General features: G+C 40.1%; 3 protein-coding genes and 1 pseudogene across 3 annotated transcripts; all 4 read right to left on the bottom strand.

Annotated features, from left to right (window-relative positions):
- Positions 1-296: 296 nt before the first annotated feature.
- LOC145895709 (uncharacterized) lies at positions 297-1,477 on the bottom strand. Its single transcript, XM_082984496.1, has 4 exons — positions 1,229-1,477; positions 962-1,094; positions 794-909; positions 297-575 (listed from the first exon to the last, which is right to left on the bottom strand). The coding sequence occupies exons 1-4, from the start codon at positions 1,475-1,477 to the stop codon at positions 297-299; spliced, it is 777 nt and encodes a 258-aa protein (XP_082840622.1).
- A 1,627-nt stretch (positions 1,478-3,104) lies between these two features.
- On the bottom strand, positions 3,105-4,744 carry LOC145895708 (uncharacterized). The gene is made up of 4 exons (XM_082984495.1): positions 4,496-4,744; positions 3,674-3,815; positions 3,513-3,619; positions 3,105-3,383 (listed from the first exon to the last, which is right to left on the bottom strand). Exons 1-4 carry the CDS (start codon positions 4,742-4,744, stop codon positions 3,105-3,107), a joined length of 777 nt encoding a protein of 258 aa, XP_082840621.1.
- Positions 4,745-6,063: 1,319 nt separating this feature from the next.
- Positions 6,064-7,853, bottom strand: LOC145895707 (uncharacterized). Its single transcript, XM_082984494.1, has 4 exons — positions 7,575-7,853; positions 6,880-7,021; positions 6,625-6,731; positions 6,064-6,333 (listed from the first exon to the last, which is right to left on the bottom strand). The coding sequence occupies exons 1-4, from the start codon at positions 7,821-7,823 to the stop codon at positions 6,064-6,066; spliced, it is 768 nt and encodes a 255-aa protein (XP_082840620.1). The 5' UTR covers positions 7,824-7,853.
- Positions 7,854-8,505: 652 nt separating this feature from the next.
- Positions 8,506-15,563, bottom strand: LOC145895706 (uncharacterized; annotated as a pseudogene).
- Positions 15,564-16,854: the final 1,291 nt, after the last annotated feature.

Genomic DNA, 16,854 nt, shown 5'->3' with positions numbered 1-16,854 from the left:
ATCTTTACTTGAAAAGTCAAAATGAAAACACCCAGTGAATCTACGGCCTGTGGCTGGACTGAATGTGACAAACCTTTCTGTTTCCGTAAATATAATAGGAATTATTTCTGCAAAACGTCTGAAACACCAAGCTTGTATTTATTACAGATAACACTGAGGTAGAACAATCTGCAAACTGTTATGCTATAAGTTTCTAGGAGGCAAAATACACCAATATGATTATTTGATTTCGACAGACTATGATTATATATGCTATATATCAAAACCGTCCACTCATAAAAGTAAAATGCTCAAAATTAACGTGGTTGCAACAAACTTTTGACAAAACTTGCGGCGTGCGGATATGCCTTGTAACATCCAACTACCAAAGCAGCAGAAAATCCAAACGCAACAACTGCCATCTCCTTTTTTATTCTTCTGAAGAGCGGATGTTCATCTACCATCTCTTCTATGATATTGCCCCGCTTGTTCTTGTGTGGAAATGGTATATTCGGGTGCTCCACGCCAAGGAATTTACACAGAGGATCCCAACCTTCTTGCACGTTGTAAACAAGCAAATGATCCTTTGGAGCTCGCTATATTGAAATACGATGTTATTAAACAAATTACAGATGTATGTTTATTTGAAAAAGTCTGCAGTATACTTTTAGTGGCATAGTATAATTTAGTTGTAATTGCTAATACGAATGAGCCTTCGCCAAAGTTTGAATTCTTATGATGTGAATACAACTTGTCAAAGGAATAATTTTTCATTGTACTCTGCTGTGAGTTCGACGAAGGTGTTTATCTATACCTGCATCACATTTGCGTTGTGTCTTCTGTACGACCACCTTGCACGTTTTTCGTAGTATTTCATGCCTTCCCAGGGCCACATAGGAGCTGAGCCAGCAAATACCATACCTATAAAATCTCGATAAAATGAAAATGTTCAAATTCGAAAAGACGATCTCACCTATGCAACTTAAAAACCTATGCAGAGCGTAGCCTGTTGGACACATAGCAATGGAGCTGAAAATGAAGTTACTGTTCTGGACATTGATTTGGTGCTCGATGCTCTTTAACCATAACTCGTCGTCTCGTATGGTCAATATAATCTAAAATACAAGGATTTGAGCAACTAAACTCTATTTTTCTTCTTTCTTTTTCAAATGGTTTTCTTGTTTTGGTCAGATAATATATAGTGATTTAAAACAATAAGGTCTATATTAAAGTTAAGTACATTATTTACTTTTGCGTCGGGAAATAATTCAAGAAGTTCCTCCCAATAGCAGTTTGCAGGTACATCCACGACTGCATCCACGGTTTCGTAAATCTCCTTCAAACCATTTACCTCCCCCGTCTTCATACAAGTATGCCATTGTTCACCAGCATACCAGAAGTGTTCAAGGAAATCGTATACTTTGTAATCAAGCGCCCTAAGCGCCGCATTCATAGTTTTGGTTCCAGTCTTCGAAAAACCCGCGACTATAACTTTCATTGTGACTACTTGTTTCTATCTATCGGTTACTTCAATATATGAATGCTGTATATGAAGGAAAAATGTAAGTTTAACCTACTTAAAAAAATGTAAATTTAACCTACTGCTTCGCAGCACATGTTGAGGCTAGAACAATCAAGTTTCACGAGTTGTCTAAATTTAAACTTGATTACATTCTGTGCTTTCTGTTCTAATCAAGTTTCTATCTGTTATAAAACACGGAAAAGCTGGCATTAATCATTCACTGATTGTCACAATGACAGTTGTTTCTGAACACATTAGTTGAAACAAATTTCATTTGCTAAACATATAGTTAAACATCTTTGTTATTAGAACCTGTCCATTATCCAGTTACTTTCCTCCTATTAGTCAAACAACAATTAACCACACTGACTTACATAAACGTGACTAGAATTACATTCTAGCCAGAGTGTTTGGTTGCTGGCTTGTCTGAATTAAGAAGTCGCGCCGGTTTATGTCAACATCCCTGCTTTTGTCATTTGTTTTGCCGCTGGCGACCTACTTTAGAAACAAATATTGTAACAATCGTTTAAAAATTACAAAATGAGAAGCTACTTGTCAGTAAATATTACACTCACTTGTGTCGTTATTTTAAAAAATTATTTTCTTTTTGAAGCTCTTAGTGCAAAAATGTAAATATTTCATACAAGAAAATAACCGCAACAACAATTTCTCCACGATATATTACAACATTTTAGTAGAGATTTTGTTTTGACAAGGAAAGTTCGCGGAATGCGTGTGGTTGAATGTATTTAAAACTAAATCTTAACCTGTCTTTAACACACATTTTATCTAAATGACAAACTTTTCCTTAATTTTTAGCACGCAGTTACACATAGTTCGCCCACAGAATTACATTTAGTCGCACAACTCTACAGATGTGTACAGAGCAGCACTTTATAGTTGTACATATAACAGTACCACAATGCTATTGCATAGTTGCACAAGCACTTTTTTACAACAACCGATCTAGGTACAAAAATTTGCATTATTCGCATTGCAAAACAGTTTAGTTGAGTCCAAATCTTTTTTGTCTAATATAAAGAAATACAAGCGATTAAATGCAAAAGTTATCGACTTTTTTCTAATAAAATATTACTTCTTTCTCTAAATCACACCTACATCTCTTATATTTATGGAAATGGTGTATCATGGAAGTTTGGTTTTAAAAAATGTACAAAATTAGACATTGTTTGTTCTATCAAGAAGTTGATAACGGTTTATTTAAACAAGGTGAATTTGAAATGTGTATTTAATGTCATTGGAACTATAAAACAGGTGATAATTGATAAATCTGTTAACATTGTTTTTCTAAGCAAAGTTGGAACATTTCAACAGCCGACCAACTTGAGCAACGCAATTATTTCGCAAGAAGCGACATTTTATTAAAAACGACACCAAGCTTGTATATACCACCATTAGTATTACATTTAAATGAAAATTCAGTATGTTAGATTCTTCAAAAAACGTGTTAAATGATGAGTTTATACAAAACAAAACACACAGTTATGGTTATTTACGCCATCAGCTGCAGTGATGTCGACAGCAGACTACGGTTATGGAAGAAATATATCACAGGTCAGTGAGAGAAGTCAAATGCTCAAACTTAACGAGATTGCATCAAACTTTTGACAAAACTGGCCGCGTGTGGATATGCCTTGTAGCATCCTACTACTAATGCAGCAGAAAATCCTAACCCACAGAGTGTCATCTCTATTTTTATTCTTCGAAAGAGCGGATTTATCTTAATCATCTTTTCTATGACATTTCCTTTTTTGTTCTTGTGTGGAAATGGAATATTCGGATGTTCCACGCCAAGAAATTTACACAGAGGATCCCAACCTTCTTGCACGTTGTAGACAAGCAACTGATCTTTTGGAGCTCTCTACATAGAAGTTTGATGTCAAACGAATTACAGTCACAGCAACCGAGTTTAGCTCAAAAGATTTATCTCTTGATTCCTAGATTGCAGAAATCGCTGTGGGTTGATCCGAAGGGTTTTTATTTTATTTACCTGCAGTACGCATGCGTTGTGTCTTCTGTACGACCACCTTGCACGTTTTTTGTAGAACTCCATGCCTTCCCAGGGCCACATTGGAGCGGAACCAGCGAATATCATAGCTGCAAAAAACTTGACAAAAATATACGACTTAAACTCCTAGAAGACAAGTTTACCTAAGCAGCTAAAAAATTGGTGCAGAGCGTAGCCTGTTGGACAGATAGCAATGGATCTGAAAATGAAGTTACTGTTCTGTACATTGATTTGGTGCTCGATGCTCTCTAACCATGATTCTTCGTCTCGTATGGTCAGTATTATCTAAATTACCATCAATTTGTTTTGAATTAGTAATTTAACCAAACTTTCATTCAAAAATGTTTTTCGTGTTGTTTTTTGTCTATGATACTGAATCGGTAAACAGCCGCCAAGCTTAGAAAGTATATATGGGGTGAAAATCCCTACATGCAAATGATAAAGAAAATAAATAAAGTCATGCATCAAGTTTTCTTAAATGTGTTTAGGCTAAACTTGGTGATTTTTTTGTGCAAATGACAACATAAGTTCACAGCAAGACGTCAGCGGGCTTTTGTGATTTATTTTAGCGTTTCATTTTTTCGTGGTGATACGTTTTCTTGGTGTTGGTTGTGTGCTGTACCAGTATCATTACCCTGAAGAAGCCTTGTTGAATAACAGGAAAAACGTCGGTCAATAATGTTACGTTTGTATTATGCCAGAAGAGCAGACTATTAAATTACAATATGCCTGGTAGCAACATAAACATAATATTTATTTGTTTTCGTTCAACAGAAGTGTCGTTTGCTATTCCCCTTAAATATGTCACCACACAGCAAATAATCACTGACCAGCAAGCTCCACATCTCAGTGTAACTTGTTTTGTCACTTGTGTTGTTGCTTACAATTAGAATTTATCGCTAAGCAATAACTGTAGTGACCTACCCGCATTATAAAGCTCTTCTTTTAGTAAATATTTTTTGTACCTTTGCGTCGGGAAATAATTCAAGAAGTTCCTCCCAATAGCAGTTCGCAGGTACGTCCACGAATGCATCCACGGTTTCGTAAATCTCTTTTAATCCATCTGTCTCCCCCGTCTTCATATATTTGTGCCATTGCTTTCCAGCATACCAGAAATGTTCAAGGAAATCGTATACTTTGTAATCAAGCGCCCTAAGCGCAGCGTTCATAGTTTTGGTTCCAGTTTTGGAAACACCCGCGACAATTACCTTCATTTTTTGGTAATGTTACTAAATTGAGTTTTCTCAAGATGTGAAAGCTGGATATGACAGAAGAGTGTTACAAACATACAAATGCTTACCAGTATGTTTATAATGGAAATAACAACTAACGAAGATATAATTGTTGCATTAAACCCTCTGCCTCTACACGATACACTGTATTTCGATCAAAATCTTTGTCTCATACAAAACATACGAAGCTGACATTTACGGAAAAAACGGAAAAAAAATGTTTCACAGTACTTATTGGTTTTAATTGCCACAACAGCAGTTGTACAAGCAACTCATTGCCTTAAGTCCTCGGCGGTGTTGTTTGAGTGCTTTGTCCGCAACATTTGAGAGGCGATTTTTTTTATTTTTTTCCCATGCGCGAAAATTCACTACACGAGCATGCACAAACGTGACTAGAATCAAATACGAACCAGGGGTGTTTTACTTCCGGTCTTCCTGTGAGAAGTCGATGCGCGTATAAAAAAAATTGGGACAAAGTGGCACAACTTTACTTGATAAGGGCTTACCTCAATTAACATAGCTTTGTAATTTGATCGCTAATCCATGCGCTATATAGGGATTCATGAATCAGTGCATATCATTTGAAATTATATCGTCTTTTGACCTACAGTAAATCCAACTTAAAGACCTTGTTCGCAGTGTGTTCAACGTGTCTTAGCTAGGTGGATTAAGCCTGCGGAATTACAGTGTACATCAGTATGTGTTAATTGCGCTTCTGGCGTTATTGGTGCGTTTGCGTTTGCCTATAACTAAAAAATGCGACAGCATATTTGCTTGAATGGTGTAAAAAAATTCGCTTCCTTCTATTCCAAGGTAGAATTTGTACGGCCGCCCAACATCGACAACGGTTTGAGGAATTCTTTTTCAAGAACCGACACTTCTTGGAAATATTTCGAACTGTGAGTGTTTGGAATCCCAATTTGCGTCAAAAGTTTTCATGATATTTCATCAAATTTATGATCCCAATAATAGGTAAAGCTAGAGAATAATCTGTAGCTGAGCAAAATGAATTGATGTTCATATGTGTACTGCTTCGCAAAAACCGCTATATCTAAAAGTAAACTACTTAGCCAAATAGTGTCTTCCATTCATATTGCTACAACATGTTCTTTATAGTATTTTTTAATCGAAACATAATACATCTTTTCCCATTGATAAACAAATATCTTTAATAAAACGGATGTTAGGATGTAGAAGAAAAAATGGAACCTCTTACATACAAACAAAAAAATCAACGCTATTTGCCCGATGAGCACACTATGTAATTATTTTATGACAAAAATATAGATAAGTCACATTTGTCAGAGCAAACATTTTATAAAAGCAGCAATGTGAGGATAAGCCATGTAACATCCAGTCAGGAATAGCGCAGAAAATCCGACTGAAATCAACGTGAGTTCAGTCTTAATTCTTTGAAACGCCGGGTGCTCCTTGATTTGCTCTTCAAGCATTCCTCCCCTCTTGTTTTTGTGTGGAAAAGGTGCATCGGGCACCTCGGCGCCAAGAAATTTACAAAGCGGTTCCCAGCCTTTCTTCACATCGTAAATAAGCAATTTGTCTTTTGGGGCTCTCTATAAAAATGTAATGATTGTTATCTTAAGTATTAAGTTATAGGACTGGACAACAGTTAAACATCTGGTGAGCGTCAAACCTTTTTGACAAGATTAGGTCGCATGATTTTAATTAAATGTTTGATATTTCCAATGATATATGCAGACCATCAGCAGCTCATAGATATGGTTGAAATAAAAAAAACAATAAAACCTTGTCGGCAACGATATTTTTTACCGTAGCGGGATTCGAACCCAGGTTATCCTGATCACGAATCCCGATCAGTTTTTCCCCGCATTCAAGATACTTACGTGCAGAACACTGGCGTTATGTCTTCGGTACGTCCACCTAGCATTCTTTTCGAACAAAGTCTGACTCTGCCCCGGCCACAATGGATCAGTTCCGAAAATAGCGGTTGCTTCATAAAAAAAAGTTCAATTCAAGGTAATTTCTTTGCATTGTTAAGTTAAAATCGTTTGGTTATGCAAACAAATTCAAAAATGCAGGAAACGCACACTAGTTCGCAGTTGTTGACCGAAAGGTGGCGCTGACGTGCAATAACTTACCTATGCAGTTCATGAAATGATGCAGGGCGAAACCCGTCGGACAAACGGGAATCAGACGGTGAATAAAGTTGCTGTTGGCGGTATCTATTTGGTTTGCAATGCTCTTCAGCCATGAATCTTCGTCTCGCACCATGAAAACAACCTGCAGTAGACCGGAGATCAGTCATGCGCAAAGGATATGTGCGGTAACCAAGCTTAGCAACAAACTGAAATTTGCGGGCCAGTGAACACAAAGTGCAACGACCAAAGCCGTCACTGTGATCAAGAGTGGCCGTAAGCCGAAACTGCCCCCTTGCTGTTTCGAGTAAGGTGTAATTTACAAACATTATAACGTTTCAGTTGCGTTTTACCCACATTTAATATCGCCGCTCTCACGTAACTTTTATTAAACAGCTTTTATTTTACAACAGGTATGGGCAAACTGCAGAGAGCGAACCAAGTTTGTCCAGTTGTGTCTTTCAATGTGGTCCCCACAACGTTGGTATAAACTTTCGGCGCTTAAAGATGCGAATTTAATACAATTTTGGTTCCTTGCTTTTCAGTTTTCAAACTGCTGTTTTAACACTCTTTGTACACTTTATACAAAGAACACACATACCCCGTCGACCCTCCAGCCAAATATTTAATAATTTGTGGGCAGTGAGTCGTATCATTCGCCCTCAACCGTTACAGAGAAACATACAGCGTTTCGTCACCTTTGAATCGGGAAACATTTCAAGCAGTTCTTCCCAGTAGTAGTGAGCGGGGGCGTCACAGACCGCATCGACAGACTCGTAAACTCTTTTTAACCCATCCACTTCTCCCTTCTTCATACAAGCGACCCACTCATTCCCGGCGTACCAAAAGTGTTCGAGAAAGTCGAACACGTTGTAACCAAGTATTCGCAGAGCCGCCGCCATGGTTTTTGTTCCAGTTTTGGAGAAGCCGGCTACAATTACTTTCATGGCATTTGTTACGTCGAAGTCTTTTTCAAAAAAAATTCTTACACAACCTTTGACTGAAATACATTTATTCAGCAATGCGGTTTTTCGTGATAAATATTAGCGCTTTGTTATCTCTTTCAAGTAAAATTAACCAGAAAACAATCAGATCCGTGCGTTTCTGCACTGCCTGCTGATCGCCGGCGTTTCGCGGACTCTATTTCTCGTTGAACGAACTGTTTCTACGTGAATAAACGTGCTAAATAGTTAGACGAAGAAATCCACACACATCACACACTGTTGCCGCCAACTGAATGATTCTTAACTGACCGTAACAACGGGAACAACGAGACGTCGAAAGTTTCTCAAGCCTTCACGGTTGAGCAGGATTGCAAAAAATTGCCCTTCCAAAAATGTGGCATTATAACCCTGGCCACGCAGCACGACCTCGTTAATGAATAACCGCCACGAAACAAGTCGACAAACATTAAAGTCTAATCTCGAAGTTCTGCTAATATTTGCTTGCCCTGTTCTGCACTTTATGTCGTATTTGGCGAATTTTGCATTATATATAGACGATACAAGTTTATTCAAGCGGGCGCACATTCAACCGTCTCAAAAAGGGATGCACAAATGCTGAGGTGAGGCATTTGCGTCGGCAGTAACGCAACGTGAGAGGCGTATCGCCTTCTGGCAAGATCACGGGTCGGTAAAACTGTTCGAATTGACACGGATAAACTTGGGGTACGAGGAACCAAGTGAAAACAGGCAGAACAAGAAAAAAAACAGGCAAAGTAATGTTTTCTGTACACATCTTTCGAAAAGTCCACGGTCGATCAACCACCGAACGGGTACTTTTTCGTGCCTGAAAGAATAAAAGGCTTGTTTAGATATTAATTAGCGAGACAAGATGACGTAATCGCATGTGTGCATTATGCATGTTAAAGTGTATTTGTTAACCAACAGTTCTAAAGTTTATTAAATGGGTAAAACGCCACAGCACGCTATATAGGAACATCCTATTATTCTCTGAACGCGGAATGTTACAGTTGGCCGATTGATTATTTACAGTTGTTACGCGACGTTGTACTCTGAGTTGCATATGACTTACAGTATTGGTTGTAGTCGGCACAGCAGCTCTTGTTATATTTACACTGAGTGTGACACTGACACGTCCATCCCTTGTTGTATCTTCCGCACCTGTTCTGGCATGTCTTTTTGGGCGCTGCAAAACATAATGAGCCAACTTAGATGTTTTCAGAATGACGCAACGCTGTAAATTACATCAGGAGAGGTATTGAAAACAACTTTTGGTAACTCCTTAGAAAATGGAAGCTTTAATATCATGGGGTGATTTTTAGAAACTGTTGACTATACGAAAAACGCAATGACATTACTTGTACCGTAATAAGGCCCAAGGCTCAACCGCTTTCCGGTTGCTTTTGCATCGCCAACAACAGAACATACGTAGTTCACAAAAATCCAAAAATATGTCTGAGGCGTAGGTAACAATGCGTTTTTATCCTTTGAGAATTTAATGTTCTTCAAACGATTGTTTACTTGAAAGGCATGTCGAGTTTCACATACACTGAGAAGAATTTTATTTGGTCACGCAAATGTAGGCTAATTTATAAACATATAAATACAAGGCAAATTGACCGGTCAGTCGTGCTTAATTATAGTTCCACTGTGCCGAGTGCCACTTCAAAGAGTTTCTGCGACGCTTGTGCTTAACTTCAATTGCATGTTTTCAGCCTTTGGCGTAAATGTGGCATATTTTGTTCTGCCGCAATGGCGCTCACAAACACGCTTGTACAGATCGACAGTAGTTCAAGAGCATTGTTTTTGTCCACTGAACCGAGTGGAATGCTGAATCAGACGCTCTGTCGCCAACAGAAGGCTGATCTCCTGTTACGTATCAGTGACACCCACCTGCACAATAGATTCCGTTGCCGTAGTAACCGGGCTTACAGCGACAAGAGTATCCCCAGAATAGGTTGGGCACGCAGACTGCATGCTCATGACAGCGGCTGTTGTAACAGCGGTCGACTGCAAAAGATAAGTATGTTGTTAAGTTAATCGGATTAAAGCTCAATTTGCTGCCCGAGCGCTCATGGGTGCAGACTTACCTGCACAGTATCCACCCTTGCCCTTGACGTAGCCAGGTTTGCAGCTGCAAACCGCCTTGCCGTCGGTGGAAGTGCAGATTGAGTTTGGTCCACAGCGTCCGTAATAGCAAGGGTTTGGTTCTGTTAAAAGACCTGTTATTCAACCGTGAATTTTACCGCAAAGGAAATATGGGCCCAGGATTCAGAGAACCATGAAACCAGGTGGCCCTAATTATTTGTTTCCCCTAGCGAGAAATAATTTTCTAGACAAGCTTTTGTTGCTCACATTATTATAATTATTTTTTTAAGCTCAAAAAAATATGTGAAACACCACAACTACGCACTCTGGCAGACTTTTCCGTAGCGGACGTATCCTTTGTTGCAGACGCATGTGGGTCGCTTGTATCCAGAACTTTTGCATGTCGAGTAGGCGCCGCACTTTACTCCGTAGCATGGGTCATTTGCTGTATGAGAGAGAAAAATGAATGTGCAGAAAACAAAGGTTGGGTTACGGGATTAGAATAAGTGTGAACTATCAAAGAAACCTACGTTGGCAATATTTTCCACTTCCCGAGTAGCCCTGTTTGCACACACAGCTGCCTCCCACGCACTTGGCATTCTTGTGGCATTGGACGTTGTAGCAAGGATCAACGGCTGAAAAACGGAAACTTTTTACACTCTCTCAGTTGCTAAACGAGTGCACTTCATTTCACATCGTGCGGAACTTATTTTTAAAGCAAACATAACAGCGTGTTGTTTGACTGATGTAGTAGGTGCTTTGTATATATTACAGCGCACTGACAGAAATTTAGGAAATTTCAGGTCACTCACGTTGGCATGATTTGCCGGATTTGACGTAACCTTCAATGCACACGCAGCTTCCTCCAACACATTTTGCATTCGCGTAACATTGGATGTTGTGGCACGGGTCGACGGCTGCAGATCGAAACATTTATATTTAAAGAAAAATAAATCCAAGTACATTAAGAAATAGGTTATGCTTTATTTAACACTGGGATTAATGCTGATTAAAACTTTACATTTTGTGCCTTGCTATCGTCAGGAATTGAATTCAAAATGCCATATAGTTGTCATGATTTTTTTCATACCTGTTTCCCGAAACTTACACAGAAGAAAATACGAACATAAACTTACGTTGGCAATATTTGCCGGATCCAGTGTAGCCATGATTGCAAACGCAGCTACCTCCAACACACTTGGCGTTTTTGTGACATTGGACGTTGTAGCACGGATCAATAGCTGCAGAACGCAATATTTATATCTCATGAATATAAATCCAAGTACATTAAAAAAGGTTTTGCTTGATGTAACACTGGCATTCATGGTGGTATGTCTAGGAGAGTATAACTTCCTCTAATATTTGTGGCTTGCTATCGCCATGAATAGAATTCAGGTTGCCATGCAGTTGTCATTTTTGCATTATTGTTCTCTTACACTAATACAGTATAAGCATAAACTTACGTTGGCAATATTTGCCGGAACCAGTGTAGCCCTGCTTGCAAACACAGCTGCCTCCAACGCACTTGGCGTTTTTGTGACATTGGACGTTGCGGCAAGGATCAATGGCTGCAAAGGAGTTGTATCATGATTACCGTGCACAGTTAACGATACCATTTCTAGACTCTAGATTAATGCTATTTGGACTTACGTGAGCAATATCTTCCGTTTCCTTCATAACCTGACTTGCATACGCACTGGTAGCTGTTCTTTGAGCTCTGGCATGTGGCATGTTGATGGCAATTATTGTTGGCACATGGGTCGGGGCCTAAAACAAAATCACAAGTCATTTGCCTATTCGGGATAATTTATATGTTAACTGTTCGGGATAATTCATATGTTAACTATTCGGGATAATTCATATGTTGACTATTCGGGATAATTCAAATAAGAAACAATTTCCACAATTATTCCACTTACGAGTGCAAATCTTTCCGTTTCCTTGGTAACCGTACTTGCAGACGCATTTGTAACCTCCCTTGGCTGCGGAGCAGGTAGCGTGTGAGCTGCAATCGTTGTTGGCGCATGGGTTTGGGCCTAATGCAAAAGAAAATTCACGATTAAATAATCACCTCATTCGTGATACAGTGCACGTTGCAAAACGTAAACAATCAACTCACGTCTACATCCGTATTTGGTCTTAACGTAGCCTTCATCGCATGCACACTGTCGAACTTTTCCGCTGTAGGTGCAGTGGGAGTAAGCCGGACACCTGTAGCTGGTGCAAGGGTTGTATGCTGAGGATGAAGCACAATATGGGTTAAGTTTATAGAGATGTCAGTGTTGCTTGTTTTGCTGGGACAGTTTTAGGGCTATTTATAGTCAAAGGAGATTGTGAGACAGAACCAGTGGTAATTTTCGTACAAATATCATTGAAAGCAAAATAACAGTAAAATTGTATATCAAGCTCTGCTTTTTTTCGGAAAATGAGAAACCGTAATGGCAAGTATGTGTTATTAATATATAATATAAGGTCTGTATTTAGTAGCACTTACCACGACAGCCCTTCAAATAACTAACAAAGCCCGTCTTGCAGATGCAGCGGTAGGTGTAGCCAATTTTGCCCCTCTGACACACACTGTTCTCCGGGCAATTGGCTCTGGCGCATGGATCACGAGCTAAATTCAAACAAAACGAACAATTTAATTTGAGCTCCTGCTGTTTCTTACGGTAGAGTGTAATGAATAATATGTTTTTCTTACGTCTACAACCATATCCTGATCTCACGTATCCCTTGTTGCAGACGCACTGGTAAGACTTGCCGTAAATTTTGCAAGTGGAGCCGGCCGGGCACTTCTTCCCAGAGCAGGGGTCGACACCTGCGAAAGGAAATTTGGTTAAAAACGATAAAGATGCTGGAAAACCGTCGAACGTCGTCGTGAGTAAACAAAAAGTAATTACAAGCAAATGATATTAAAAAAGTTAATACAGGTAACGAGAATATATAACAAAACAGCATTCTTATTGTACAGGGGCGGGCAACATACGACCCGCGGGCCAGATTCGGCCCGCGACGGAATTTTGAGCGCCCCGCAGACAGTTTCCGGTCATACATGATAATGTGGCCCGCGGCCACAGTCTGCCACAATCCCTTGCTTACTATGTCAAATTATAGTGATTCTTAGTTATTCTTTAGTTCTTTGTATTCTTTGGAATCCGGCCCGCCAAGTACTTAATTTCCCATATCAGGCCCGCCGACTGGAGAAGTTGCCCACTCTTTATAGTAGGTGAATACTTACGGACACAGCCAGTGGAGGAACGCCTGTAGCCGGGATTGCAAACGCATCTGTATTGCTTCCCGTGTGGTTTACACTGGCTGTACTGTCCGCAGTTCATTGTAGCACATGGATTTTTGGCTGCAGGAAAAACACAAATACATAACGTCAAGGAACGTGATGCTCGGCACTGAAGTAAACATGACTTACGTCTGCAGCCATATCCAGTCTGGGTGTAGCCATCCTTGCAGACACAGCTATATCCTTTGTTGGTTGATTGGCATACGCTGTTATCTGGGCACGTTACCTTAGCGCACTTGTCCCTTGCTGTGAAACATGGACATCATGTTACGTCACTTATTCTGAATATTGTGTAATTTTCCGCCCAACGATGTAATATCGGTGGTGGGAAAAGCTCAACACCACAGGAATAAATAATTTCTTTTTAACACATTCTTACGACTCCTTGTTTTTTTTTGTAAACGATGACATGCACATATGACTTTTCCAGAAGATTTTCTTACACAATTATTTTATGCTTGAGATACATTTTTCACTTCGCAAACATAACAAGAAACGTATTTTTGACACACAACCAAAGAGTGGGATTCTGATGATGGGCTAGGCGAATTATTTTTTATTTTTTCAATTTCAACTCACATTTGCAGCCTTCACTGGTCTGGTAATAGCCGTCCTTGCACACGCACGTGTGCGACTTGCCGTTAGCCTGACAGGTAGAGTGTTCTGGACAGGTGGCGCTCGCACATGGGTCCTTGGCTATATTAAAAAGTTGTGAATGAGATATCGCAAAGCTACTTCAAAAAAGTAAAACTGTGAAATTGTGACTCACGGACGCATTGGCCCTGGTTGTTAGCGACATAGTGCTCCTTGCACAGACAGATGTGACTTTTTCCGTTGGCTTGACAAACGGTGTTTTCGGGGCATAAAGCGGCCGCGCATGGGTTGGTTGCTGATAAGGAAAATTTCTACAATTATTTGTTTATACGGAGCGTGCAACTGCCTTGGTAGTATATAGGCAAAGAGCTTATTTGTTAAAAATATTCGGTATTACGCAGGTCCAAGCACACATTTTAACTTTTTTGATATTAAACTGCTTGCAAATACAAAAATATGTTTCAGGCAAATAGAGTAAAAAAAACAAATTCCTTCAAAAGAAAAAACAAATAAAAGCGGTAAACTCACGTTTGCAACTGCCGTCAGTTTCCGCGTAGCCTGGATTACATTGGCACACGTACGACTTTCCGGACTCAACGCACTGCGTGTTATCAGGGCAGGTCACTCCGTTGCAGGGATCGGCCGCTATGAAAAGAAAATCGGATTAACGACAAGTTGAGCCTCAACAGCGAAACCTGATTCGCCGTATTCACATCTCCTTACGTCGACACTCCATGCCGTTCCCCTGGAAACCAGGCTTGCAGACGCAACGTCTGATCGTACCGGACGAATAACACATCGCGTTGGCGTGACAGGAAGCGCATGGATCTGCCGTAATAAAAGTTGTTGCAAATTAGTCAATGTTTAAATTTAGCGATACTCTTACATGTTTTATTTCTTAACTTAAAGGGTCCACGTTCAGAAAAAAAAAATATTCGCTGCTTCTCGACTTTTTATTGGCAAAAACAGAGCGACGAATTGTGACGAATTGACTAAACAGCTTAAAACTACCATAAAAATGTTTACAAATTCGCGACCAACTTGACAAATCTGTCTCACTCACCTTCCTCGCAGTAAGTTCCGTTGCCGACGTATCCGTCATTGCAAGTGCAAGTGTGAGAGTCAATCTCAACAGCTTCGCAAATTGCTTCCGCATGACATGGTGAAGGGTCGCACGGGTTGCTCGGTGGAACCACTAAAATCGATGCAACGCGTTAACCAAGGAAAATTTAATGAAAGTTCAAATGCTCGAATACTTACTGGTACAGTCGACACCATTGCCTTGGTAACCCGGGTTGCAAATGCAAGCAGCATTGCCGTTTTCCAATCCGCAGGTTGCATGGAAATTGCAGGGGCTGGGGTTGCAAGGATCGTTCGGTGGAGTGGCTGAAAAAATAAAATAAATTTAAATGAAATCTCTGTCTCGTTGATTATCAAGAAAATCTTATAACTTACGCAGGAGACTGCAGGAGAGTCCGTCTCCTACGTAGCCTTGAGCGCATGTGCAAGTAAAACTCGCTCCGTTGCTGGAGCAAACGGCGTTGACATCACACGGGAAGTTGCTCTGAGTGCATGGATTTGGTGGATTGCCTGTATAACAATGTCATTCAATTCATTGTCCACCCATGCCACACAGTTATTGATATTTAGTGCTGCTTACCCCCTTTTTCGTGGCCGTACTGCGCGGTGGACAATTGCGCAAAGCAGATCACTGCAACAGACAAAGTAACAAACTTCGCTGCTCGCATCTTTTCGTTTCTCGTTGCTTGTCTCTGGTTGTGTCGTCGAATTCGATTGACGCTGAATGATTAGTCAGAGCCATAGCTTTGCTCTTTTATATCCTCCGTCCAACCGCTTAGCCCAAAGTCACGTGACTTCTTAATTGCCGACGCCCAAAGTGTCCACAAGAGACGCCAGTTCGCCTTAAGCTTCGGAGCCATTCTCGATGGAAAATAAAGAAAAAAAGGATTAAACAAAGGAGAAAAAGTATGCGCGCTCCCTTAGTTTTGAAGAAGTTGCATCAATTACGTCAAAAATTCGAGATTGAGCCTAATTAGCCTCGTGTTTACCCGAAACGCGGCCAGATTTTTGAGTAATTGTCAACTTAATTGCGCATCGCACGAGCATTCCCGCAACAAAGATTTGGAGCTCTTGAAATAACCGCGGCGTGGTGTGCTCGTATTCAATACAGACGCCCCCATGGTCCCAAAATGGATCCGTTGCATTTGGGTAGAAGGATTTGGCGCATTCTCGGTCGGGATATATGGTAATAACGACGGCGTCGCGATGCTAAAACAGTGAGCAATTAGAATGGCCGTTGGCTTGTTTCCAAGTGTTTCTCCGGCCTCTCTGGCTTGTTATGGATATATCGACCAACGAGAAGTTAAATTTAAAACGTAATTACAAAACTTTTGGACGCTTACTTAATAACGACAGCGAATAACATAAAGAAGTAGCAAAAGCGTTTCTTGGAAGAAAAGAAAAAAAGAGCCGCTTGACTTTAAGTTCTAAAAATGAGACATACTTAAAATGCTTTGAAAGTAAATTGCATTCGCATGAAGTCCCGACCAGAAAGACTTGCCTCCGGTCAGCGATGCAATTTCCGTGTTTAGTCATATGTTGTACAAACTTCTGCAGTAAACTGAAAAATGCTTGTCCCAAAAACGTTTTTTTTTTCACTAATTTGCAGTTTACATCCAAGCAAGTTTGTTTTCATTGAACCCCCCAAACATAAAATATTTGAATAAAAATAATAATTTCTGTAAATTTACTCCCCGTCAATTTTTACCTACACGATCATTTTGGACAAAAACAAATGCAAATTACTTAGCGGTCAAACGAACCCGCCAATCATGGTTCCCACCTAAATTCCACCTCAAGAAGTGGGTGTGCGCGGTTGCTTGTTTTGACCCTTGTCTCAGTGGCTTCGAAATTAGGCCAAATTATGTCGCGCCGAGAAGTTCCCTGTAATTAGTCGTGCGCCGCCAAAGTAAATTTGTTTGCGTTAGCGTAGGTGGTGCGCGTGGCCCCGGGCACTAC

The sequence above is a fragment of the Ascidia mentula genome, chromosome 3 (assembly GCF_947561715.1).
Source record: "Ascidia mentula chromosome 3, kaAscMent1.1, whole genome shotgun sequence".
NCBI classification, from domain to species: Eukaryota; Metazoa; Chordata; class Ascidiacea; order Phlebobranchia; family Ascidiidae; genus Ascidia; species Ascidia mentula.
The sequence above is the reverse complement of the archived record's forward strand: the minus strand, read 5'-3'. Positions and strand labels throughout refer to the sequence as shown.

Excerpts from the sequence above, each read along its gene's own strand:
- LOC145895708 (XM_082984495.1), bottom strand. The coding sequence starts at position 4,744 with ATGAAGGTAATTGTCGCGGGTGTTTCCAAAACTGGAACCAAAACTATG. Across the intron at positions 3,620-3,673 it reads CCAATTTTTTAGCTGCTTAG|CTATGATATTCGCTGGTTCC; the intron begins GTAAACTTGTCT and ends AGTTTTTTGCAG. Across the intron at positions 3,384-3,512 it reads ACAACGCATGCGTACTGCAG|AGAGCTCCAAAAGATCAGTT; the intron begins GTAAATAAAATA and ends ACTTCTATGTAG.
- LOC145895707 (XM_082984494.1), bottom strand. The coding sequence starts at position 7,823 with ATGAAAGTAATTGTAGCCGGCTTCTCCAAAACTGGAACAAAAACCATG. Across the intron at positions 7,022-7,574 it reads AAATGTTTCCCGATTCAAAG|GTTGTTTTCATGGTGCGAGA; the intron begins GTGACGAAACGC and ends GGTCTACTGCAG. Across the intron at positions 6,334-6,624 it reads ATAACGCCAGTGTTCTGCAC|AGAGCCCCAAAAGACAAATT; the intron begins GTAAGTATCTTG and ends ACATTTTTATAG.
- LOC145895709 (XM_082984496.1), bottom strand. The coding sequence starts at position 1,477 with ATGAAAGTTATAGTCGCGGGTTTTTCGAAGACTGGAACCAAAACTATG. Across the intron at positions 1,095-1,228 it reads AATTATTTCCCGACGCAAAA|ATTATATTGACCATACGAGA; the intron begins GTAAATAATGTA and ends CTTGTATTTTAG. Across the intron at positions 910-961 it reads CGCTCTGCATAGGTTTTTAA|ATTTTATAGGTATGGTATTT; the intron begins GTTGCATAGGTG and ends CATTTTATCGAG.